Source organism: Dipodomys merriami, unplaced genomic scaffold, assembly GCF_024711535.1.
Source record: "Dipodomys merriami isolate MVZ:Mamm:240054 unplaced genomic scaffold, mDipMer1.0.p SCAF_357, whole genome shotgun sequence".
Classification (NCBI taxonomy): domain Eukaryota; kingdom Metazoa; phylum Chordata; class Mammalia; order Rodentia; family Heteromyidae; genus Dipodomys; species Dipodomys merriami.
This window is the reverse complement of record NW_027205126.1, coordinates 604,013-629,814: the sequence shown is the minus strand read 5'-3', so window position 1 is coordinate 629,814 and position 25,802 is coordinate 604,013. Positions and strand designations below refer to the sequence as shown.

Here is a 25,802-nt window from a genome sequence, read left to right as displayed (position 1 = left end):
AAATCTATTAGGTGAGAGAGATGCATTCGGTTTCTTCTTCAAGGGCAGAAGCAGGTAATGGTGATTGTGGGAAAGCAGATCTCAGGCCCAGGAAAGGGGCACTTCCCAGCAATGCAGCTATCCAGTCAGGTGTCCGCTGCCTTGAGCTTAGGAGTACAGGCCCACAGGAAACGTCTGAGCCATTTGTAGGGTCCTTCCAAAGGCAATCCCTGTAGAAAGTCAGGAAGTATATGGGCCCTGTCAGAATGCAGGAGTCGCACCTGGAAGAGACAACTGAGGCAGACCTAGAAGACTCATTTTGGTTGGGGAAGGCAGTGGTCGGTGGTGAGAAGATTGCAGACTGGGGAGAAAGAAGATGCTCAAGACCAACCAGCCACCTTGAGACCCCTATCTCAGGGCTGCATTCAAAGAAACACAGCTTAGAGCCCACCAGGGTAAGGATATGGATGAGGAAAAGGTACTCTGTCTGTTCTTTCTCTTCCTCCTCTTGTGTTGAGACCTCCCCCAGAAACAAGCCCACAGAATGCTTTGGGTCGATCTAGGATGCCATTTTAGAAAAAAGTCCCAGGCCACTTATCAGAAAGCCAAGTAGAAAGCCCAAGAACGTGGTAAATGGGAGTTGGGAAGAATGGCTAGCCAGCCTAGAGTAACAGTTGGGGATCTTAGATAAAATACCCTTGGGTTCAGCCTCTTGGACCAATGAATTAAGGACCAATAGGAGAGGGTGAAAAGGAGGAAGAGTTTTAGAGGCAAGGGTTAGGGAATAAAGGGTGGAGTGCATAAGAGCCCCCATGGAAGTTTGGACTAGAGTGACACCGCGTTCATTAGCACTCATTACGAATGGATGTTTGACTGTCAAAGAACTAAGTGGATGTGGGCTGTCTCTAGCAGAACCGAGCTGAAAGAAGGGCTGCATGCTTCTGCCTTCCCATGACAACTCAAGACTGCCCCTGCATCTGTGGACACCCCGCCCTGCAATTCCTTGGATCCTAGTAACTGGGGAGGGCTTGTCCCTGATAGAAGCTGTTCTTCTCAAGGCCCCTATGTGGCCACTATTGACATCCGGTTTTCTATATCAGTCTCTTGGCCCTTCCTGCTCTCTGCTGGCCAAAGGCTAAGGTTATTAGAGACAGGAGCCATCGCTCTGAAGTTCATAGTACTTTCTGGTCTCACTCAAAACATTCAGATGTCCTGTCCCGTTTTGTTATCGTCTTTGTTATCACCGAGTGGCATTAAGATCTCTCAATCAGTAGAGTACCCCTCCTTTTCAATTCTCAGATATGAGAAACCTAGAGCTTCAGCATTCGATCACCTGGGCTCCTGTCCATTCCCAGTGCTTCTCCCTCTCTCCAGCAATCCAGCTCTATCTAGCTTCCTTGAGCCAAAATTCCACCCCACCCCCAGGACAAGTGAAATTCAGCCTCTGGAATACAAAGCTGTGGTTACTCTTCTGGTAACCACAGCTTGTATTTATTTAGCTTTCCCTGTGAGCCAGGCATATGGCAAGTGTTTTGCAACCAACATTATCTCATCTGATCCTCACAGAAACCATCCCTGCTAGGTAGGGTGGCTGTTTTAGCCAGCTCTGAAGGACAAGGGAAACTTAAAGAAACTTGTCCTCAGGGGGTCAATCCAAGGCCTGTGACGCAAGCACAGACTCTCGCTGGTCACACTCCCCTGCCTTCTTCCTCCATGAGGCTGGAAAGTGAATCAATCTAGGAGGAACTTTTTCATTTTTAAATAGAAGTCATCGATTAGGTCATTTTTACCAGAATCAGTCTCAGGGACTGTATAGGCTGGGCTCTGAGAAAGAGGTGATGTTGTGTGAACACTGGCTGTGGACTGCCCGTGGATGCTCTCTGTGGGCTGCCAGGGAAGACCTGTGTGCAGGAGAGGGGCTGTGTAGCCGGGGCCCTGAGTGCTTCTTAAGTCACGAACCCTCCAGCATGTTTTGTCGAGAGAGCGTGCTTTCTGCTCTGTTCAAATACCTGTGAAGAGTAGTTGCTGTCCAGTCTTTTTTTCATCAGTATTTTTTTTAAAAAACAACTTCTGTGATCCAATGCCAAGCATTTCATATTTCATATTTTAACATCTCTGAATTTGGGAATTAATCTTATATCCAATGATGGCTTTACAACTCTAAGTGGTAATATATTTTTTTATTTTTGAGTAATGTGTACATTAGTGTGCATCTTAATGGATGGCATCTCAGATTCCATGAACATGGTATACACGGTGCACAGGAGAGAAGTTAAACTAGAACTTCTTCAAAGGCAAGAAAGAGGAGGAGGAGGAAAAGATGGAGGAGGAGGAAGAAGAGGAGAAAAAAATAAATGGAAGTATAAATTCAATCAAAAACATATTTCCTGGCCAGGAAGGATGGCTCATACCTGGTAATCTGTTACTCAGGAGGCAGACATCAGGAGAAATGTGGTTCAAGACTATCCCAGGCCCTGAACCTGAGACCCTCATCTCAGTCAATAAACTAGGTTTGCTGTTATGCACCTGTAACCTCAGCTACACAGTAGGCATAAATAGGAGGAATACAGCATCAGAGCAGGCATAGGCAAAAACTTGAGTCATGGCTCAATTGGTAGAACACCTGCCTAACTAGTGTAAAATAGTGACTGGAATCCTATGACTGCAAAAGTTCCACATTAGTTTAAATCCCAGTCCCACTATTTTTTTTAAAGTATTTCCCTACCACCCCACACTTTACTAAGCCACCAAACTCCCAATCACAATTATTTACAAACATTTTTTTTGTTTGTAAAACATAAAACATTCAAGTCAAATCGCATCCGTCGTTTGTTACTTCAGGAAGCAAATTATTAGCTAAGATGGCAAAGTAATACCGAGAAAATATTTTGACCTGCCAAGCAGTATCTTATAGGTACTTTTATTTATTTATTTTTATTTATTTTTATTTTTATTTTTTTATTGTGAAAATTCTGTACAGAGGGGTTACAATTACATGGGCAAGATAATGAGTACATTTCTTATCAAGCATTGTAGCCTCCTCCTTTGTTTCCCCTTCCCATCCCTTCCCATCCTCCCCCCTGGTTACATGCTTTTAAAACTCATTGTTTTTATCTAGTTTGGACTAAGTAGGTATCTCATAAAGAAAAGTACATGTTATCTCATATTTGCCTCAGAACGCGCTCTGAATATTGCCATGCGGTGAGCTTGATCAGTGTCCTTAGTGACTTATCTCCATATTCATTGATGTTCACTAATGTTCCTCTCAAACTGATGGCTAATCTGTTTGTCCCTATCCCCCAATCCCTTCATCATGATTCCAGATGAATGTCTTCTTTTCCATTGGTCACGTGATGCAAGTGTCATAGTTACAAGAAAGTTGCAAGATTCTATTCAAACTCTTTCCTGAGGGTGTTCGGCCATCACGCAGGGAGCGGAGAAACATTTGTGACAAGAGGTAGGACAAGTAGACAGATCATTTCTTCGTTTCCAAGGTAACCATCACCGTTCCCTGCATCCTCCTTCAGTACGGGTTTATTTTTGTATAGGCCCAGGGCTGCAACTTATTAAAAATTTAAACTCGTCCTACAGGAAACCATATTGAGGATAGCCAGAGAGTTCTAGCCAACTAGTTATCTTTTTTTTTTTTTTTTTTTTTGACCTCTGGACATTTACGTGTGCTGATTTGCATTCTGCAGCAGTTACAGGAATAGATATGCCAGGAAGTTTTGAAATTCAAGGACAGATAGGGCCCATTTCTTGGTTAAGGTTGTAGCTCCAGACCTACAGATTGGCCCAGCACAAGGCCCTCCAAATCTTGTGCAATGAGCATTTTGAAATCCATGGGTCATTTCATTCTGGCTTCCAGGAAGCCCAGCAAAAGGCTCAGGCTGGAGAATTGCAAAAGTTTATGATTTCTCACCGAGGAATGAAATGTGACGCAGTAGAGCAAACAGCAGACAGCTAATACCAGATGTTAATGTAAAAATTGGAAAATGGTAGCGCCCCCCCTCCCCCTCCCCCGACGTGGTTATCTGACCCCTGACCCACAAAATCCCATCATGGCGTCTGTAAGCCATCATCAGACTGGATTCTTCCACCACTAAACCATGTGCTTAAAAAAAAAAAACCCAGGTAAAATAATGTTTCTGAATCATAATGGATTATTAGATTCTAGCAATCTCTAGGCATTTTGTTTACTGCAGCACAGAATGATGTACTTTATTCCTATACAACAGTAAGTATAGCCTTTTCGGTATGTAGGTTTTTCCAGTGGTTAAATATAACTTCAGGGATGGTGAAGGCCAGGAAGGGAAGACATTTTTTATGTGTTCTGAGAGGGAAAGAGAACACCCAAAACATGCATTTCAAAACATTTCTCCATTTATTCCCCCTTCTTCCCTAAACCTGCAGGCTTGGGGATTTTTGTAGACAGACTGCTGGGGAAACAAGGTGTGTGGGGAGAGCGTGGTATAGATGGAGGGGTGGGGCTTAGAATCTCTAGATTTGGTGTCAGATCTTCCCTGCAATACTAGCAAATCACCCTCCCTGCCCCAACATTCCCTTCCTAAAACCGGGCTCAACACGGGTGTGTCGATCGCTTCACAGGGCTGTTCAGAGACAAGAACTCAGAGTAAGCGCACAGTCTGCACAGTGGACTGTGGTTTTGAAGACCACTGCTCCAGCTCTGTTGTTCCTGCTTAAATCCTGCAAGGAGCTGCGACCAGCGGGCCCACAGCCTCCTCCAGGCCCAGGGACAAGGTAGGAAGGATCTTAACACGTCCCTTTTCTTACTGAGCATGAGTGTCCCTCTGCTGTTGAGGTTTAAAGCAGTGGTGAAGATGGTGAAGTGAAAATGCTGTGGTGAATTGTTAGCAGGAAACAGAGTCTGTTCACTGGATGCCGCTGAAGTGCCACCATGGTCTTCTGTGAGGAGCTCAGAGAGCACCATAGAAAGAGTATCACAGACCAGACGGGCTCAGGACCTGGCCTCAAAGAGAGCATCCAGGGCAAAAACCTAAGACCCTCTCTGAAGTCACTAAAACAAACAGGGCCCCAGGGGCTTGGCTCAGGTAGTGGAATGTCTGCTTAAACACGAGATTCTCCTCTCCCTGCCCCTCTCCTCTCCCCTCCATGACCATCCTGTTCCCCCTTCGCTCCTCCCCCTTGCCCCCTCCCCCTCCCCCTCCCTCTCCCTTCCCCTCCCCTCCCTTCTTTTCCCACCCTTTTCCACTTCCCACCCACCTCCCCTCTCATTCCTTGCCCTGCCTCCCTCACCTCCATTCTCCCCTCCCCCCTCCAATCCCCTCTCAACTCCCAATTCCCTTCCCTTCTCCTGTTCTCCCCACCCATCACCTCTCCAGTCCCCTCCCCCCTCCCCTCCTCTTTCCCCTCCCTCCCCTTCCCCTTCCCCCACTCTCTTTTCTTGCCTTCATAGCTATGTATATCTGTAGGCAGATGAAGGTAGCGCGCCTAGGTATACAACTTGTGGTTGACTATGATTGTTCAGAACTTGAGCCCTAAATCTAGTGGGAAAAGGGGAGAGTTTTTTTTTTCCAAAATCAATGCCATTTTATGAAATTCAATTTTATTCTCCAGTGTCTCTCCATCCCCACCCACCCCCTCAGACTGTGCACCTTCAGGTTCAAAGTAATCCCTGGCAGTTGGAATTGAATTATCTCTCTCTGGGCATGTGAGCTTATTTGGGTCTCATGGGACCAAAGAAAACTGATAGTATGAGTGATTGTGAGAGAAACACATTATCTGTGATAAATAGCCTTGTTTAATTGGAACCGAATTTGCAAAATTGGACCATTTCTAATCTTCCCATCCATTATAGCTCCAACTGGTTCATTTCATGCTTGACTGTGACCCTAAGAATGACGTACATTTTCCTCCAGTATGAAGAAAAGAAATCATAGATCAGTGTAACAGAAAGTTGTCCCAATGTATCCCCCATAGAGAAAAGACAAAACATCAAACACCAGTAGTGCCAAAACATTTACTGAAAGTTTTCTAACTTTTTCTCAAAGAACATTACAAACAGCAAGTAAAATTGATGACAAGTTACACACTAGAAAATAACTTTTCTTTAAGGGCAGGCTTTTAGGGAGAGGCAAAGGAAATAGGTAGAAACATTTTTCTGTGGTTAAAATACTAGATTAGGCTGTTTTATACATAACTCATTTGGATCCATTTACAGGGGGAAAAATATGTCCCAGGCTTAGAAATTAAAGCCAAAGACAGACTGTGACCTACAATAAATAGGCTAGTTTCTTATCCACCAAGCTGGTTTACAAAGATCAGCGTACTATTGGGAAAAAGCTTTTTGTTTAACTAGTAGCTCAACACCAACCAGATTAAGGAAGATGTAAAACTAAAAGGTTGATTTGGAGGAAAGAAATAAGGCACGGTGATTGGCTTTTTTGCTTTCTTCTCAGGTTATACTTTTGTTTCCCTGTAGGATACCAGATGTAAATTTCACATAGCGATCTCATGTCATCAAAGCTTTCTGCTGATGACTGAGATTCCAGTTCTCCAGGTTCTCTTCAACTTGCTGTACCATGCTGAACGCATTAACTGAAATCTAACTTGTGTGCTCATAGGAGAGTTATGTTTTTAACGGCTTGAGAATCTGTGCTTTGACAACCATGAGGTAGGAAGTACATTTATGGAGGAAAACTCTGAATCACGGAGAAGGCACATTCCCTGGACAGCTTTTAAGGTAAGAAATGATGGAGCTGGGATTTGAACACAAATCCACCTAAAAGTCTTTTGCAAGAAACTCACTAGTCAACTCACAAGGACACTAAAAATTTGGACTAGAATGACTCAAAAAAAAGCAGCTACAAATGTAGATGTGCTTGAGTTATAAATGTGACAGGGATATCCAAAGTGACTATATTTATGTTAAAACTGACTTCATTTCACTTATCAAGTTGCAAAAACTGGAAATGTTGAAAGTATCCATAGACCATGTGGAATACCATTACTGTTAATTTTTTTTTTTTTTTTGTCAGTCCTGGGGCTTGAACTCAGGGCCTGGGCACTGTCCCTGTGCTGCTTTTACCTCAAGGCTAGCACTCTGCCAGTCGAGTCACAGCGCCACTTCCAGCTTTTTCTGTGTATGTGGTGCTGAGGAATGGAATCCAGGGCTTCACGTATGCTAGGCAAGCACTCTACCACTCAGCCGCATTCCCAGCCCATTATTATTAGTTTTTTCTAGTTCTGGGATTTGAATTCAAGGGCTTTGTACTTGCTGAGCCTAATGCTCTACCACTGAGACATACCTCCAGCCCAGTTTCTTGCTGGTTATTTTGGAGACAGAGTATCTTAGAAGTTTTTGCCCAGGCTGACTTTAAAACTGTGACTCTGAATTTCAGCCTTCTTCAAGCCAAGGGTACAGGGCCCCAACTACATGTTAAACTCTAATGCTCGGCTGATTCCATGTGGCCTGAATGGAACAGTCCTGGACAAATTACTCCTGAGATGGTATAAAGGAGAGTTGAAACATTTTAGATTATTTTCTAGAGAGCCTCTGTGACAGAGTCTGACAGCTAATTGAATAACCAAATTAGCAGCCTATACTTCTGTATAAATGCTTAGTCTGTTGTATCCCTAGACTGACAGAAAAAGAAGACCAATAGGTCTTTTTGTTCTTCAAGTAGGCAAGCAGTTTGTCCCTGGCTGTACAGACAGGTTGCAAGCTAGAATGGCATGTGGCTGTGAAGTCTCTTGACAGTACCGTAGCACACACCTACCATCACATGCGCTTACCCCGAGCATCTGGGGACAGGCTACTCTACACACACAGTGTCTTTATCAATGAGTGTTGCTTTTTGGGAGGTTCAGCTACACATCCTTTTATCCACCTGAGGTGCCGTGGTATCTAAGCAGATGGACACAGGTGGTGGTTTGCATCACTTGGAGTCTAGGTTGGTAAAAGTCCACACTTGTAGTGGGAGGCTTTGTTCCACCAAATCACAAAGTGGAGAGCGGCCACCTGTCCTGGCTGCCTGTGGAGCCCAGCTCTACCTGACAGATATCGGCACCTGGTCCTCCAGCCGCTGAAGCTGAGCTCCAGGGGAAGGGAAAAGACAACTCTGGTTCCCAGTTCATCTGGATTCACAGTTTCACTGGTATATCCTGACCAAAGCCGCTCGCTGCGTCTGTGGTTTTCTTCCATACATTTTCCATCCGGCTAGGGCTACTATCAGTCATGTTTTCCAGCCCTGATGTTGGGGGTGGGGCTTTAGCACGCATATTTTTTCCAGATGTGATCAGCTCTCCGTAGCCTTCTTGGTGAGCGAAGGCGTAGCCAGATCTTCTTGAGCTCAACCTGCGGGTCTGAGGTCTTCGGCTCCTTGGAGGCCTGGTCTTCCTTTGTGCCTTCTGCCAATGGCGGATCTGGAAAGGAGGAGACCAGGGAGGGGTGAGCCGAGGAAACCACACCAGCCATGACAGGACACTCACCTTCACTACACCCGGAAGTCGTGACTAGAAATCAGAACGTTTTCCCCCTAGGCTCTAATCCGTTTTTATTCCTACTGACAAACTACCAAACACAAAATATTTGGGTAGAATTCCACGGTGTCTGCAGCTCATACAACTTGATTATAGAGGAGCATTCCCGCACTCCGGAGGTGGGACTAGAACTCAAGGCCTCTTGCTGGCTAGGAACATACTTTTCATACAGAAAGGTTTTCTAACATCACCATCCAGGCGCAACACAAACGTTCTTAGGACCATTCTCTCCCAACAGTTTTCTCTGGTCGAGGGTCTCGGGACCCAGGAGTCATCAGTAACTGAAGTTGGCAGCTCATGATGGTAATCCTAGCTACTCAGGAGGCCAGTCCAGAACAAAAAGTCTGCAAGACTTCCATCTCCTGTTCACCAGCAGAATTTCAGACTGGAGGCATCGCTTAAGTGGTAGAGTATCAACCTCTCAACCTAGAGTATCAACCTCTCAACCGTGAGCAAGACAGCTGAGCAGAGCTTAAGGCCCTCAGGCTAAAGGGGGAGAGGGAGATGGAGGAGAAGAGAAAAAAGGAAGGAGGAGAGAGGGAAACAGCATGGGTGCATGAGAGAGAAATGACAGGGAGGGGAGAGCATAAAGAAGAGAAGATGAGAAGAGAGTAGGGGGACAGAGGGAAGAGGGAGAGAAGAAGGGAGGGAAGAGGGAGAGAAGAAGGGAGGGAAGAGGGAGAGAGGGGAAGAAGTGGGAGAGGGAGATAACAAGGAAAAGGGGAGGGAAGAGAAAGATGTGGGGGGAGATGAAGGGAGGAGGGAGGAAGGGGAGGGAGAGAGATGGAGGGAGAAAGGGAGGGAAGAGAGGCAGGGAGGGGGGAGGGGAGTGAGTAGGTTGGAGGAAGGAGAGGGAGAGAAGGGAAGAGGAACAAAGGAGGGGAAGTAGAGGGGGAGGGAAGAGAAAGGTGGGGAGAGTGGGATAGAAGGGGGCCTAGAGAGGGGAGTAGGAGAGGGGCATGGAGGGAGGGGGGAAGGAGAGGAAGGAAGAATGGAGGGGAGGGAAGAGAAAGGTGGGAGGGGTGGAGTGGGGGGAGAGGGATAAAGGGAGGAGGAGAGGTTGGTGGGGATGGAGAGGTTGGTGGGGATGGAGAGGAAGGGAAGAGAAAGGTTGGGGGAGGGGTAGAATGGGGGAAAAGGAGAAAGGTGGGGAGAGGGAGGAGGGGAAGAGAGGATGGGGGAGGGGGAGGAAAGAAAAGTGGGAAGAGGTAGATAATGGGGGGAGGAAGACTGGAAGAAAAAGGTGGGGAGGGGTGGAGTGGGGAAGAGGGAGAGGAGGAGGGAGAAAGGTAAAGAGGAGAGAAGGGAGAGAGGTGGGAAGAGGGGGAGGAAAGGAAAACTGGGGAAAGGTAGAAAGAGATGAGAGAAGGGGAAAGGGAGATACAGGTGGGGAGAGGAAGGGATGGAAGAGAAAGGAGAGGGAGAGGAAGAAAGGGGGAGTGGTAGAAGGGAGGAGAGAGGGACAGAAGGGGGCCTGGAGAGGGAGAGAAGGGAAGAGGAACAAGGAGGAGAAGTAGAGGGGGAGGGAAGAGAAAGGTGGGGAGAGTGGGATAGAAGGGGGGCCTAGAGAGGGGAGAGAGTAGGAAAGGGGCATGGAGGGAGGGGGGAAGGAGAGGAAGGAAGAATGGAGGAGAAAGGTGAGGAGGGATAGAGGAGAGAGGAAGGGGGAAGAGGGGAGGGAAGAGAAAGGTGGTGAGGAGGGATAGAGGAAGGGGGAAGAGGGGAGGGAAGAGAAAGGTGGGGGTGGAGTGGGGGAAGAGAGATGAAGGGAAGAGGGGGAGGACAGGTTGGGATGGAGAGGAAGGGAAGAGAAAGATTGGGGGAGGGTTGGAGTGGGGGAAAGAGGGAGAAAGGTGGGGAGAGAGGAAGGGAGGGAAGAGAAAGGTGGAGGAGGTGAAATGGGGGAGAGAGAGATGTGAGGAGGAAGAGAGAAGAGAGTAAGGAAGAAGGGGAGGAAAGAAAAGTAGGAAGAGGTAGATAATGGGAGGAGGAAGAAGAGCGAGAAGAGAAAGGTGGGGGAGGGGTGGAGTGGGGAAGAGGGAGAGAGGAGGAGGGAGAGAGGTGGGAAGAGGGGGAGGAAAGGAAAACTGGGGAAAGGTAGAAAGAGATGAGAGAAGGGGAAAGGGAGATACAGGCGGGGAGAGGAAGGGATGGAAGAGAAAGGAGAGGGAGAGGAAGAAAGGGGGGAGTGGTAGAAGGGAGGAGAGAGGGACAGAGGGGGGCCTGGAGAGGGAGTGAAGGGAAGAGGAACAAGGAGGAGAAGTAGAGGGGAAGGGATGAGAAAGGTGGGGAGAGTGGGAGAGAAGGGGGGCCTAGAGAGGGGAGGGAGAGGTAGAGGGGCATGGAGGGAGGGGGGAAGGAGAGGAAGGAAGAATGGAGGAGAAAGGTGAGGAGGGATAGAGAGAGGAAGGGGGAGGAGAGGAAGAGGGGAGGGAAGAGAAAGGTGGGGAGGGGTGAAATGGGGGAGAGATGGGAGGGAGGGGGGAGGGAAAAGAGAGTAAGGAAGAAGGGGAGGAGAGGAGGAAAGAAGAGCGGGAAGAGGTAGATAATGGGGGAGGAAGAAGAGCAGGAAGAGAAAGGTGGGGGAGGGGTGGAGTGGGGAAGAGGGAGAGAGGAGGAAGGAGAAAGGTAAAGAGGAGAGAAGGGAGAGAGGTGGGGAGAGAGGAAGGGATGGAAGAGAAAGGGGAGGGATAGAAAGGAAGGGGGAAGAGGAAGGAAGGGGGAGTGGTAGAAGGGAGGAGAGAGGGACAGAGGGGGGGAAGAAAGGTGGAGAGGGGAGAGAGATGAAGGGAGGAGGGGAAAAGGTGAGAAGTAGAGGGGGAGAGGAAGAAAGAGGAGAGGAAAAAAAAGATGGGAGGAAGGGAAGAGAAAGTCGGGAGAGTAGGAGGAGGAGGGTGGAGTGGAGGAGAGCATAAGCAAGTGGGGTGGGGGGGAGGAGGGGGAGAGGATAAAGAGGAGAGGGTGGGCATAGAGAGGGGAGAGTAGGGGGCGGGGAGAAGGATGGGCAGAGGGGTACATGAGAGAGAAGGGGGGAGGAAGCCGGGGTGGGGGTGGAGAGAGCATACAGGACCTATGATAGCCACAGTCCATGGAGCCGGTACTGGGTGAAAAGAGCAGACTCCCAACTCCTACATCCATGCACACACTGGCTTTGTCACTTGACAACGGGGGAGTTGTCGTCGGGAGGCTCTGTATGATGTGCCAAGGTGCCGCCTCTGGGCCTTGCAGTCACGGGGGAGCGCAGGTGCAGCTCCGCCCTCCGGGCACATACCTGGTCGCTCAGCGTGGGGTATAACTCCATCTTGAGAAACCTGAATGCCACCACTGGCATGACGGAGACCACTGTGGCCAAGAGGATCACCAGCCAAATGTACTTCTGGCTCAGACACTGCCGTGCGTTTCCTGCATGGCGAAAGAAATACACCGTGTTGATAAATAGAACTACATCGTTAACCTATTGCGAGGTATTTCATGAAACAAGGCTTGCGCTACTGTTCAAGCTGGGTGCTGTCCTGGCCTGTAGGATGTTCAGCGGTGGTGAGCTGAAGTGTTCTGAGCCAAGCCTTCTACGATCCAGCCTTGCCCAGAAGCTCAGTATTCTTTTTTCTTTTTAAAGCACATTTACCTTTCTGGATTCTTCCATGAAAATGATCATATCAGAATGCAGCAGTCGTACTCGCTGCACCCTGTGGGAAATGAAGCAGGTAACTTGTGGGGGACCGGGGCGGGGGGAGGGAAAAACTGAAAGAGGCCAAGGGAAGGGGTGACATGGTCCAAAAAGAAATGTACTCATTACCTGACTAATGTAACTGTAACCCTTCTGCACATCACCTTTACAATAACAACAACAAAACTCCCTCGTAAATGCTCCTCAGGTGGGCACAGTGGCAAATGGGGGTCTGGTTGATTGGTTTGTCGTAAAAGGTAAGTGCTACTAGAGTGTCAACCTTTGAAATTCCAAGCAATAGCCTCAGAACACCTGGAACTTGCTGCCTCTTTGGGGTTTGCCTGGCTAGATGGGAGGCGCTGCCATCAACCATGGCACCGCCAAGCGTGAAGCCAGTTTCTTGACTTGCTCTTCCTATCAAATTCGGGAGAGTACAGGAAGTCAAGAAGCTGGCTCAGGAAGCCAGACAGACAAATTCTGCAGGAAGATACGAACTGCTTAAATATCAGCCAAATAGACTTCGGTCCCTGTCCATTGTCTAGGGACATCTCTTGATACCTACCTGCAGCTAGCCAGGACTCCTGGATCAGCGCTCAAGAATGAACAGCGTTGGGGAAGTGGGGTGAGGGAATGAGGGCAGCTGGTTGGTGGCTGGTGTGTCTGTCTTTTCTGGCTTTGGAGAATATACGCGTGTCTACCATAGAGTAGCTGATTCTAGTTACCATCAGCCATGACTGGACTCAAAAACGAAAAAAAGAAAAAAAATTTCTTTTTGGAGCTCCTTGAAGCTGATTACCCTTCAGCCAGGCTGGGGGGAAGCGGGGAGGCGGTGGGAAGAAGTTTGAAACCCCACTAATACTTGTTGGTTACTAGGGAAGGGATTTTCTTCCTCTGCTCCCCCCCACCCCACCCCATTGTTGATCTAACTTTGGTACAGCCTCATTGGAGCTCAGTAATTAGTTCCTGGAATGGCATGTGCTTCGGCAAAAGAGTGGTCTCCGCACAATCGGCTTTGTCCAGCCGAGGCATTCCAGCCCCATTATGCACGGGGAGAATGTTCTCTTAGTTCTGGAAGTATTCTAGTCAATAATACACTGAACTTTCAAATTTGGCAACTCCCAAATAAGTAAATAAAACAAAACGTTAAAAAATATTTTTAGTCTCTTTCTTTCCTAATTGGCGTATTCTTATCCACGACCAACATGTCTCTACGTGGTTGGAATCTTTCGGTAAACAAAGTATTAACATTACATATTGAGCAAGAGTGGTACAATCTAAAGACTTCCAGGATCAAGAAACAATGTTCTTAAGTGTTTGTGTGCATGGAATGGGAAACAGAATTTTAGGTACCTTGGCGTCGATGAAAATGCCCTCTCTCACAGTTGGCTCTACCATAGTTTAGTCTTCTAAGAATGATTTTCTAGACTGAGTCACCCAAGTAGTGGATTCACAGCTCATTTTACCTGAGTCAATCTCTTCTTGCTACTTGGTTGAGAAAAGTCAGGAAGCCTGTTTCTTGCTCACCTCCACCCCTTACTAAACTTCTGAGAACGTTTTTATTCACAGACTTCTTATGGAAGTTCTGGATGTCTTGCTGAGAACCATTTTGAGATGCGGACTGCAATGCAGTGTACTCACTTTATATACCAGGTGTACATTCTTTGTAGAACAAATAGAATTCAAGGCTTTAAGAGACTTCGAAAGGTCCTTTGCTACCAATCTAATGCTCAGTCTTTCTTCACTAACTGGTTTAAGCAAGCAACATTTCTCAAATAATTGTATTATCACCATCAGTCAACACTGAAATGTTAAGATACGCTAAGTACTTCACATTTGGTTTTCATAGATTTATCTCATTTGGTTTTCATAGATTTCCTATGAAAATAAGTACTATTAACATCCCAGTTCTAAGTAAAGACATTAAGTCATGGCAGAGACCAAGCACCCTGGAACCCTTGTCTGTCTAAACAAAGCCACTTTTGGACTAAGGTCCAGAAATTTGTAGAAGGCTCTGACTTTTACATCATTTCTGAATTTTGGCAAATATGTTGGTAATGATGTGACGTCAAAACAAGAGTTCAGGATTTCCTCTTCTCCTCTGTACCTTATACAAACTTTTCACTGTGTATGCTATGCCTCTTGCTTCTAAGGAGACAGCCATTCCCTCTGCCTGCGCTGTACCAACAGCCTGTGAGCTGCTAGCACAGTGGCTCTCCCGCATCTGATGGGATAACAGAAACTAATCTCCTGAAAGCCGTCAGGCGCCCAGCCCCACCAACTCCTGGAGAAGGCGTCACCGGCCATTTGCAGCTGCCCCCGAACAGTGAGTTATAAAGACAAACAGCAGCCCGACGCTAGGCCTGCTAGACAGGAGGATTCACTTACCGACAAACGGAAAGTGGTTTGGGAAGATTCCAAAGATGCTGTTACTGTGCATTGTAAATAAAATGGAGAAATAAGTAGCAACACTGCCCCAGATGAAGACGTGATTAATGACAGTCCAGTAACTGGTATCCAAGGCTATCTGTAAATAAAGTAAAATGAATGAGGCCTTTGGGATTGAGAGAGATTCATTTGACTATGAGCTATTTCCTCAGAATTGCTGACAAGCAGGTGGTGATTATTTAGCTGCTGGACCAATTGCAGCCACCTCCACACTCTCCCCAAAACACACACACACATACACACACACACACACACACACACACACACACACACACACACACACACACACACACACGAGTGACTGAGCTTGATGTTTCTGTTAGACAGCAGACTTTGGATCTGAAGGCCAGTCTATCATCCAAGGTTGAGATAGGATCAGGAGATAAAATGTTAAGCTTTGTTAAGTAAGAGGGGAAAGAGAGAGAGAGAGAATGGTTTTGAAATCACCTTCCAAATTGCTCTCAAGTTTTCTACTGGGAAAAAAAAAAATTATGGCAGCAAACAAGCCCAAGTTTGTACCTAAACACCCACATGGCCATTTTTACACATGCATAATCTTTTACACACATATTCCAATTCACTTTTATGACCCTTTCTTTACAAGACTCGAAGCATAACCGAGAAAAATCCCAATCTTCTTGTCATAAAATTCAAAGACTCAAGAGAGTAAGAGCGCATTCACAGGCGCTTCTAACTAAAGAACTAGAAGAAAGGCTGGTGTGTGCTCAGAGATGCCAGGAAAGTACTGGTAAACGTGAATCCTTGACCAGGAGACTCTGCTCTCGTGATTTGTGTTTCAGAGGTCTGAAGGAGTCCCAGTAAAGGTCTGTACTTCTGGCGGAGTTCGGTGCGCTGATGCACCACCGTGGCCATCTCATCTTCCTGGGAGAGCAGGCTTACCCGCAGAGTGAACGCCGCCCGCCCGCCCGCCCGCTCCACATGCAGAGGCACACATCCCATCCTGCTCGCAGTTTACAGTCCTGTAAAATGTCGCCCCAGTTGAAAGAGGCATGCCAGCAGCTTTGGATGTGAACTGAAAAGGTTATAAAAGGACAGCCTTTTCTTTCCGCAAAAGGCCTGAAAACAGCCTCTGCCATCCAGGCCTTGGCCCAGACCTGTGGGTTTTCTAGTTCATTCGGTTGCTAAGGCAACCAAAATCTTCAAGTCTTGTCTTCCACCACCTGTTAGTTCATTACCATCAAAGGACAACAATAGCCTGATCTGGAGAGGGGAAGAAAAGGCAAAGAAAAAAAATCCAGACTTACATAAAAGGACTCTCGGAACAGGTGGCTCCTGTGGAAGCAGAACTAATGGAAGAGACAGACAAGCACCATAGCAACAAGATGGAATAAGACCTCTTAAGGAGAGGCAGTTAGACCAAAAAGAAAACCCCCTCCTCACTATTTCTGCATTTTAAATATTTAATAGAAAAACCAATCTAAAACAGTCACTGGAGATCTGGGTTAATATTCTGGAACAAACAAATGGAAACATCATCTCAAAATAGGGAACAAAAACTCAAAAGAAAACCATGTTCAGACTCATGAATGTCACATCCAGGAACCCATATACAATTAGTAGTGTTTTAAAAAGAGAAAAGAAAAGCATTTACAAAGACGTGACAGAAGAAAACTGCTTTGTGAAAATAGCATAGACTTCCAGATAGAAAGAGCCCCCTAAATCCTAGGCTAATTGAAAAAAAAAGGTATATCCCGGTAACATTTGAAAACTAAGAATAAAGAACATAGCACTTTTGGATAGAATATATTATTTACAAAGGAAAGAGAATGAATCTAGCATCAGATCTGCTACAGTGGTAGACAGCAGTGACATGTCTATCATTAGGAGGCTGGGAATCAATGATCAGAAGCTCAGGATTAAGGTTCAAGGTCAGCTCAAGAAGCAAGGCTCTTTTGACTACAGTTTTTTTTTTTTTAATATGAAAAAAAGAAGAAGCAGCAAAAAAGTGGGGCTTGGCCTGAAAATAACTTATGGACAAGCAAAGGGAAGAGAAAAAAGTTAAGAATATAGGAATATCAATAGTAGTTTTGTTTTTTTTTAAAGATACATTAATTGTGAAGAACGGAGAACAATGTACTAAACACCTTTTGTGCCTGTCATATGTTATACTTACGAAATTCTCAGATAATCTATTACCTTACTGATATAGTACACAATGCCAGGGACTGCTTGGAAGAATGTTTTCAAAATTTATTTTTCCTCCCAGCTGGCCTTTTATTTCTGCTACTAATTTTCAAATCATCTTTCAGAACCCCAAGAATCAGGCCCAGCCTTGAAGGGGAATCTGTTGAAACCACAAAATGATGTCACAGTACGTACGTATGTACGTACGTACACACACACACACACACACACACACACACACACACACACACACACACACACACACACACACACACACACACACACACACACACACACACACACACACACACACACACACACACACACACACACACACGTGTCTCCCCTTGAGGAGAATGTAGAGAACCAGAAATGCACCCTCGTATCAAGGAAGAGCTCCACTGATTCTTAAGAGTTTGTTCAACAATCAGAAGCCAACAAATAAAATAGGCTACAACGCCTGCTACAGGTACTACCAAAAGTTTGCTTTGACCTCTCAACTTGGCATAGAATGGTACTGACCACCACTGGCATTCAAAAGGGAATTGAAACACAACTCTACAATACCCATGAAAGAAGGTCTGTGGAGCAGCAATCATCCCTACTGGAAAAATTGCTCTAACTTTGTGATTAGGACACAGAATCCAAGGAAGTATAGTATCAAATAAACTTTAGATCTTACTTTAAAGCCTAAAGTTATTATTCATAAATCCTAGCAATTTTTTTCTCTTTCTAGTATCACTAATTTTTTGGGGAGGGAGTTGCTTTTTGTTTTTTTTCGGTCATGTGGCATTGAACTCAGGGCTTGGCCTGGGTACTGTTCCTGAGCCTCTTTTGCTCAAGGCTAGCACTCTACCACTTTGAACCACAATGCCACTTCCAGTTTTTGAGTGGTTATCATTGGAGATAAAGAGTCTCACGGGTACTTTTCTGCCCTGACTGGCATCAAACCACAATCCTCAGATCTCAGCCTCCTGAGTAGCAAGGATGACAGGTGTGAGGCACTGGCACCTGGCTTTAGAGTGTGTGTGTTTTGTCAAGCACAAGAAGGAAATACTCCTATAGTATTTCTCTTTACATCCGCCCTGAAGAGGTGACTGTGACATTCCTACAGACATGACGGTTATAGACACCTCCCAAATCTGGTCATTTATACTATAGCTTCATGGTTTTGTTTTTTTTTAAGTCTCAAAATGTGTAAAGGAAAATCCTAGTATTCTTTTAAGATCATCTCCTCCCCTTCCCCCCCCCCCAGCAGGAAAAAAATCCATGTAACAATCACTGGGAATTTCGCCAGCTTTGAGCCCTTAAGGTACTTTCAGCAGCTGCATTACCTGCACGCTGACCACAACAACCAAGGAAGTGGCCATGGTCACAGCAAAGGACTGGTAGTCGGCCATATGTTGCCCATCTTCCGCAGCCATATTGTACAAGGCCCCATAGGGGATGAAGAAAAGAACTAGCGAGGTGTAGATGCCATGGGCCACACAGATGAAAAATTTACGCTTGTTAAAAAGGAGGTTCAGCTGGCCAGGTTCATAGAGCTGGGGACAGTCCATGCTGTTCTGGTCATTCACGTCCTGTGAACAGTATAATTTCAGGAGAGAAGAGTGGAGGAAAAGTCAGAGAGACTCAATATCCTACCATCTTAGCCTGCCCGTTGTGTCCTGCTCTTTCCCACGGTAAACACAGAGGTGTTTTATTTGTTGTTTTGTTTTGTTTATAGGGAAGGAACTTGTGGCTTCAGGGGAGATTGGACTTGGTCCACATAGATCTTAAACAGCAAGAGGCTGGACTTGACTTGAACCTAGATCTTGGAATTCGAATCCAACTTTCTTCTCTACACTTCCCGGCAGGCCACTGTGGCTACAGACCCTTTGGAGGAATTCAGGCTCCAGCGATCCCAACCAAGCCTGTTGTCCCCTTTGGACCAAGAGATCATGGCCAACGCAGTGGGCGGTAGTGACCAGGAGGTGGCAGCAGAGAGCCACAGCATCAGAACTGGCTAACCAGGAACTCCAACCTGAGGCAGAGGTTGAGTTAGGGAAGCAGGAAAGGAGCACAGAAAGAGGGAGTGGGGAATTGAAGGGAAGGAGGAAAACAACACCAAACATTTAGGATCAAAGTGCTTTACCAAGGATTCAGAAGCCACTGAGAAAGATTTAGGACAAAGAAATGGAAAACTGCACGTTTAGCACCAAGCAGTTCCCGGGGGGAAAAAACTAAAGTGATTCAGGCTTGGTGTGCACATGAATGTCTGGGACCCAACCCATGATTCTCAATTTTGTCAGTAGCCAGCTGGGAGCACCACAGCCAAACACCAAGAACCAAAAAGAACAAGAGTCCGCCGCTAGGAACATCAGAAAGACTGGGCAGAGGAGACACATTCTTGTGCTACATCTTAAGTCATAACCCATGCCTCCACAGCCAAAACTTAAGCTAATGTGATACTCATGACAGTGTAGGAATATAGCAAGTCCGAAGGCAAGAGCCTGGCTTGAGGTTTAGTTCTGTCACTTATCAGCTGTGTGGTGGGAGGACATCGATTTGAACCTCCAAAGCTCCGCTCCCAGAGCTGAGTACCAAAGCCCTCCCCGCCCAGCACTCCCTCATCCTGGGATCTGTTCAAAGGCCAGAATTGACAAAAGCAGGGAAAGGAGAGCAGCAGACATGGCAATAATGAGTCTTATTACTCTTTTTTTTTTCTCCTGGAATTGCACAATAACCATGTTTTCCCAGAAACAGGCTTCATTGTTATTATTTTATTCCACATTCAAGGAAGCGACAAAGCACCAAGAAAAGGAACGCTTGTAAACACGGTCACTTGGAAGTGAACGTGCTTAATCCTTTACATCTAAGGTCTTCCAGAAGTTCCTTTTTGTAGACTTCCACACAATACGCCCTCCACCAGCTGCCCTTTTTACACAGGAGAAGGGAGCCGTACAGTGGCCTGCAGAGCCAGCGGGATGTGAGGAGGGAGGGAACTCATAATGTGAAGATTTACATTTTGCAATAGATGGCTTCCAGCCAGAAATGGAGGCCTACCAAATGGGTAGGCCTGAGAACAGTGCGGGTAAACTCTGGTCTCCTTAAAAATACTTCTCTCACCCCCACCCCCCCCCAAAAAAAAAATCCCACACGTTTTAAAATAACACATTGTGTTGTGCCACGGAAACGCCACTGGCTAGCCTGCCATTTCCCCAGGGACAGCCAGATCCACCCCCACCCCCTGGCAAAGCACCACTGGTGCCAGGCAGCCACCAGCACTCTGCTGGATCCCCTCCCTTCCCCGACTCGGGCAATTCCAGGGCTTGTGCTGGCCATGCATATCTTACTGTTCGCACTGGCCTTCTGTATCGCTACCTCATTCCCTGATTTTCTGTCTCCCCCGTCCCCCCACCCCCCTCCAAAACAAAGTACACGGCAAACCTTCAGAGACAATGGTAGCATTGTTGTTGTTTTGGTGGTACTGTGGTTTGAACTCAGAGCTTGATACTATTATGCAGGCATTCTTACCACGGAGCCACACCTTCAGCCCTGATTTTGCCAGATGTGTCTGAAACAGGATCTCAAGTTCTGCCATGGCCAGCCAACTAGGTGTCCTGATCCTCCCAGCAGGCTGTCTGGACTGGCGTAACAGGTGTGTGCCACCCCATCTAACTCGGTTGAGAAGGAGTCTTCGGAACTTTTCTTCCCTGGGGCTGGTCTTCTAACTGTGGTCCTCCCTGACCTCAGTCTCCCAAGTAGCTAGGATTACAGGCATGACCCACCAGTACTTGGCTTCACAGGCATTTTAATAGTTGCCATATGAAAAAGAAAGTATAAATCATAAAACCTTGGGAAATGCTAGGCTGTGAGGAAACTAGAGACACGAATTCCCGGGGGGACTTGCTCAGGGCCTCTCCCTCAACAATGTGGGGTATGAATTTCCATGAAGAGAGAAGCCAAAATGACCAGAGGACCCTTTTGGGGAGCAGATGGCAGGAGAGGGGTGTCTGAAAGAATCTGTCACTAATGCAACCACTGTTAAAACATCTGTCTCTCTAGGGCTCTTTCTATGAATCTTGTCTTCTCTGTAGGAGCCCAAAACAACTAACAGGTTTATAAAGATGTAAAGATAGAGACACGCACATACCTGGTCAAAAATCCCCATGGCGAGCACCGGTAACGATGTGTAGACAATGTTAAAAAGGGTGATAAACCACTGGTCATAAACAGTCTGAAAAGAAATAACATCAGTGAGCAACACCATCCATGTCAGTGAGAACATTCTCCCCTAGGGTTAAAGAAGGCAAATTTCTAAAGTAAACGGATGTTAGCTTCTGGAGCCAGACGGATGGGAGTTCTCTCCTGTATTCGGCTTCTTCGTATAATGCTAGATTTATCTAAATTTCCATCTTCTTTCTCTGAAAGGAGTGTTCATCTCCTTCCCATAGAATGGCAGGGGAGAGGAGATGATGCACGTATACACCTAAGACAATGCTGGCCACATGAAAGACCCAGACCCTTGTGGTGGGTTCTGTCTCATTCTCTAGGCTTTCAATATTTTAGGCATGTTCCTGGGGATCGTCTTAAGAAACATGCCTAAAAGAAGAAAGCATTCAGTATGAAAGCAGCAAGGCAGCCAGATGGATGGAATGCAGTGACCGATGAGGAGGACAATGGATATCAAGCTTTAAGGAAGGCACGGTGGTTCACACCTGTAATCCCAGCACTTGGGAGGCAAGTTTGAGACCAGCTTTCCAATGAAAGAAAGCTTGAGGAAAAGCATGTCAGCGAGGTATCGGAGAGCTCACAAGATAGTGGGGAATTACCTGTCAAGCTCACAAGGAGGATTAAAAACTCCACCAACACTTTCAAGATTAGTGTGATGTTACCTTTCTCCTCCTTATATTTCACCAAATGCCAAGGATGGGATGAAGCCCTAGTGTTTTCTAGGCCAGCCAGCTGTCCTACCCCAACTGCCAATATGCTACCCTGGGGTCCTGGCCCAGAGCTGAGAGTTGCAACTCTCGGCTGTCTTCTGTAGATCCTCAACACACCCAGACTCCAGGGCTCAGACTATCACAACCATCCAGGTTCAAGCCTGTTGCCCAGAGGCCACCGGCCCCTGTCCATCAGTCCCGATGGCCTCCTCCTCTTGAGAGAATATGTCCAACTCAACGTCTAGACATCTGTGTTGAGAAATGTCTACTTCTGGGTATCAGGATACATACAGTACATAAAAAATAACAGAGCAACATTGGCCATAAGAGTCTAAAACCAAAAACATCCATCAGGAGAGGAATGGAGAGAGATACTGTGGTGTAGTGGTATGACAGAATACTAAAAGTAAGATATGAATCATTCAATTATATGAAAAATCCTAAGAATAAAATAAAAAGAAGGGAGCCAGGCCCCCGTGGCTCATGCCTGTAATCCTAGCTACTCAAGGGGTTGAGATCTGAGCATCATGGTTCAAAGCCAGCCTAGGCAGGAAAGTCCATGAGATTCTTATCTCCAAATAACCACAAGAAAACGTGAAGTGGTGCTATGGCTCAAGTGGCAGAGCACTCGCCTTGAGCTAAAGAGCTCAGGGACAGCATCCAGGCCCAGAGTTCAAGCCCCATGACCAACAACAACAAAAAATAGGGATCTTGAAGATAGGGGTTGGAGAGACAGAGAAGGAAGGGGTAACATTTGCCAAAAACAACCTAACTTGCCAACCAGTAACCCTCCTATACATCAACTTTATAATAACTTTTAAACATGCTAGATGCCAGTGGCTCACATCTGTAATCCTAGCTACTCAGGAGGATGAGCTCTGAAGATGGCAGTTCAAAGCCAGCCCAGGCAGGAAAGTCTGTAAGACTCTTATCTCCAGTGAACCACCAGAAGACCAGAAGTGGGGCTGTGACTCCGAGAAAGCGTGAAAGAGCTCAAGGACAGCACCCAGGCCCTGAGTTCAAGCCCTACAGCCACCCCATCAACAACAAAAGAAGAGATCTACAGCTGTAAGCCAAAAGACAAAGAAAAATATTGCCCGGGTTAACCGCGATCAACAAGAGAAGAAGAAGGAATCTGGGAAACTGTAACATACCAAACTCTCCAGTAGCAAAGAGTTTGGCCAAGAGCGCCTCCTATCACAAACTGAAACCTCTAATGACCTGACAGTAGCCTTTATCAACTGGCACCCAGAGTTGAAGCCTAATCTCACAACTGAAGCAAGACAGGACAAGAAGTACAAGTCAGGATTCAGGATCCGTGAGTTTTTCCAATTTATTGGAAGAGATGTTTGCTTCCACTCAGAGCCACAAGAAGAAAAAAGAAAAAAGCTAGTATTTACTGAAGACTTATTCTGTGCCTTTGAAGTATTTTAGATATGAACTCATTGAATTCCAACCAATCAGGGAGGAGAATACTATTAATACTTCTCAATTGACAGATGGGGCTGGGGCACAGACCAAGTCCATTAAGATTAGAAGACTCCGATGACCCTTCTCACTACAGACATCTCCATACAGGTGTCTCACTATGGCTCGGGGACCTTGCAGGCAATCCATAGTATCACAGCTATTTTCATAATAATACTAACCAAGTGTTTATTTGCCCTTCAACTCATTCTCTCAGGAGTGCGCATAACCTGTACTACGCAGCTGACTGAAAGCAGAAGCAGAAATGTAACCCAGTTGTCTTTTACAATGCCAAGTAGTTTTCCAAAAGTATAGAGCATTGGCATCTTTCTTGTGGACTTGTTTTTTTTTTTTTCCCTATAAAAATGCAGTAACTTTTCAAAATAAACTTGAGTTCATCATTTTTAATTAGTCACTAAGTCAGTATTTAAACTTTCCCCCCTCTTTCTTTTGGGGGGGAGGGGAAGGGGCTGGACCTGGGGAGTGAGCTGGGCTTGGGTGCTATCCCTGAGCTTGTGTGTTAGAGGCTGTTGCTTTACCATTTGAGCCACAGCTCCACTTCCAGCTTTTTTGGTAGTTGGGGGATAACATCTCACAGACTTTCTTGCTGGCTTTGAACCAAAATCCTCAGATCTCAGCCTCCTGAGTACGAGGCTTGCTCTACTTTCATTTCTAAAACGATACATATTGACAGATGAGGCTTTGAAATAATCTGCTCTTAAAAGCTAATTTTGCTGAAGAACATCTGTCCTCATCTAGGTAATCCAGGAAGAATAGAACTCACCCATACCATATCTACAAGGAAGGATAGAGGAAACTTCTAGGAAGGAAGAGAATATCAGAACCTCTCCAGGACAGCAATAATGACTTCTCTGGTACCCCTCCCAAAATAAAGAACTGATAAAACGATCAACAGAGCCATACTCATAACGGAGACAATGTTTACCTATGAATACATTTTGCCCCACCCTAATTCTTTGCCTCTTTAAATCTAAAGATCACGTCTGCACTCCAAACATGACTGAAGTGGGATGGAATGCTGTTGTTCCTTGGAACAAATAATACTTGAGAACAAATAATAAATACAACTTTTACAGGCTGGGATTGTTTTTGGCATTAACACTTCACATGGGTTAAAACCTCCATGGCTTCCCGTTCCCCTTGGAATACAGCCACACTCTTCATCGTTCACGGCCTCTATAGTAACCTCACCTCCACCATGCTCTCAGCCCGTTCAATACCAAGATTCTCCAGCTTCCCAGGTTCTATTCTCCCTCAGGACATTCCCGTTCATCTCTGCCTAGAATACTTTTACCCCAAGGTATTCATTTCTCAAGTTTCTTAAGGGTATGGCTGGGGTATTAGAAAGCATATCAAAATTAAACTGGCTCCAGGAACTGTGTCAGAACCAGGAAATAAGGCTGAAAAAAAACACTAAAACAGCAAAAAATGAAATCAGCTATTAAAGAATGAACAAGAGGCTGGGAAGATGGCTCCGTGGTAGAGTGCTTGCTTTGCATGCCTGAGGCCCTGGGTTCGATTCCTCAGCACCACATAAGCAAAAAGGAAAAAGCCGGAAGTGGCGCTGTGGCTCCAGTGGTAGAGAGCTAGCCTTGAGCTGAAGAGCTGAGGGACAGTGCCCAGGCCCAGAGTTCAGGATCCATGACCGGAACCCTCCCCCCCCCCAAAAAAAAATGAACAAATCTACATTCCATTACCTTCTCCTTTTTCTTTCAGATTGGCTCCATGTTCATGCTCTGATTTTGAGTGCTGCAAATTGTACACACACACACTCTCTCTCTCTCTCTCTCTCTCTCTCTCTCTCTCTCTCTCTCTCTCTCTCTCTCTCTCTCTCTCCCTCCCTCCCTCCCTCCCTCCCTCCCTCCCTCCCTCCCAGCTCCCTCAACTCCTTTAGGCAGCTAGACTGTTTCTGACTCCAAGATTTCTGGCTCCCCTTGTGAATTTCTGTTCTTTTTTAAACTGAAGGAGAAAGGCCATGCTCCCATGAGTGGCCACTAATCTTCCTGGAAGCATCTTTCCCAGACTAGAAATAAAGGGAAGAGGAGAGCTGTGTGCAGCTTCTCTCCTTTCCTCTTTAAAGCACGCCCCTCCTGCACCCACAGGAGCAATGTAGCGTCCCTATCAGCCAGCTTAGACAAAGTAAAAGAACAAAACACCACCGTGGAGATACAAAGCCCTCATTTTGCTGTGCATGGCAAAAGAAATCTCTCTCTATGATGACTTTTTTTTCTGGCCTTAAAAAAAAATTGTCATTTAAAGAAAACACATTTGTGGAATACAGATGAGGTGTTTGGCTTTAGCACATATGTCCTTCATTTATGTAATTAGCAGAAACCCACCAGAGAGATCTGGAAAGAACAGCCACGCCAGTAGACCCAGCCCCACACTGGCTTTTCCACATAGAACATCTGGAAGGCAAACAGGAAGAGCTACCCTGCCAGGGAGAGAAACAGAATCACAGGTAACTGGGCCCATAATGGCATTAGAGCCTTGAGATTCGTCTCGCTCTTTCTGGACTTTTCACTGGGAGTTTTCTGATATTGTTTGACAGAGCTAAACTTTTTTCCAGCCTTGACAAAATAATTGCTTCCATATCATTTCAGAAATTTTTTTTTAAATACACAGCTCTG

The 25,802-nt window shown here is 46.1% G+C and overlaps 2 protein-coding genes across 6 annotated transcripts in view; one reads left to right on the top strand and one right to left on the bottom strand.

Moving 5' to 3' along the window:
• Positions 1–6,657, top strand: part of LOC138804124 (tRNA-uridine aminocarboxypropyltransferase 1-like) — a 132,071-nt gene extending 125,414 nt beyond the window's left edge. For both annotated transcript variants that reach the window (XM_069988400.1, XM_069988399.1), the window contains exons 9-11: positions 3,303–3,436; positions 4,588–4,740; positions 6,585–6,657. The gene's annotated coding sequence lies outside the window, so the exon portion shown is untranslated. The remainder of the gene's footprint in view (positions 1–3,302; positions 3,437–4,587; positions 4,741–6,584) is intronic.
• Positions 6,658–6,696: 39 nt separating this feature from the next.
• The window catches only part of Atp8b4 (ATPase phospholipid transporting 8B4 (putative)), a 142,443-nt gene continuing 123,337 nt past the window's right edge, over positions 6,697–25,802 (bottom strand). For 3 of the 4 annotated variants that reach the window (XM_069988390.1, XM_069988391.1, XM_069988393.1), the window contains 5 exons: positions 20,895–20,978; positions 18,094–18,339; positions 14,555–14,693; positions 11,774–11,904; positions 6,697–8,385 (listed from right to left, as the gene is read on the bottom strand). In XM_069988390.1, the coding sequence (XP_069844491.1) occupies positions 8,104–8,385; positions 11,774–11,904; positions 14,555–14,693; positions 18,094–18,339; positions 20,895–20,978 (882 nt within the window). In that variant the 3' untranslated portion in view covers positions 6,697–8,103. The remainder of the gene's footprint in view (positions 8,386–11,773; positions 11,905–14,554; positions 14,694–18,093; positions 18,340–20,894; positions 20,979–25,802) is intronic. The other variant, XM_069988392.1, reaches the window with a different exon arrangement.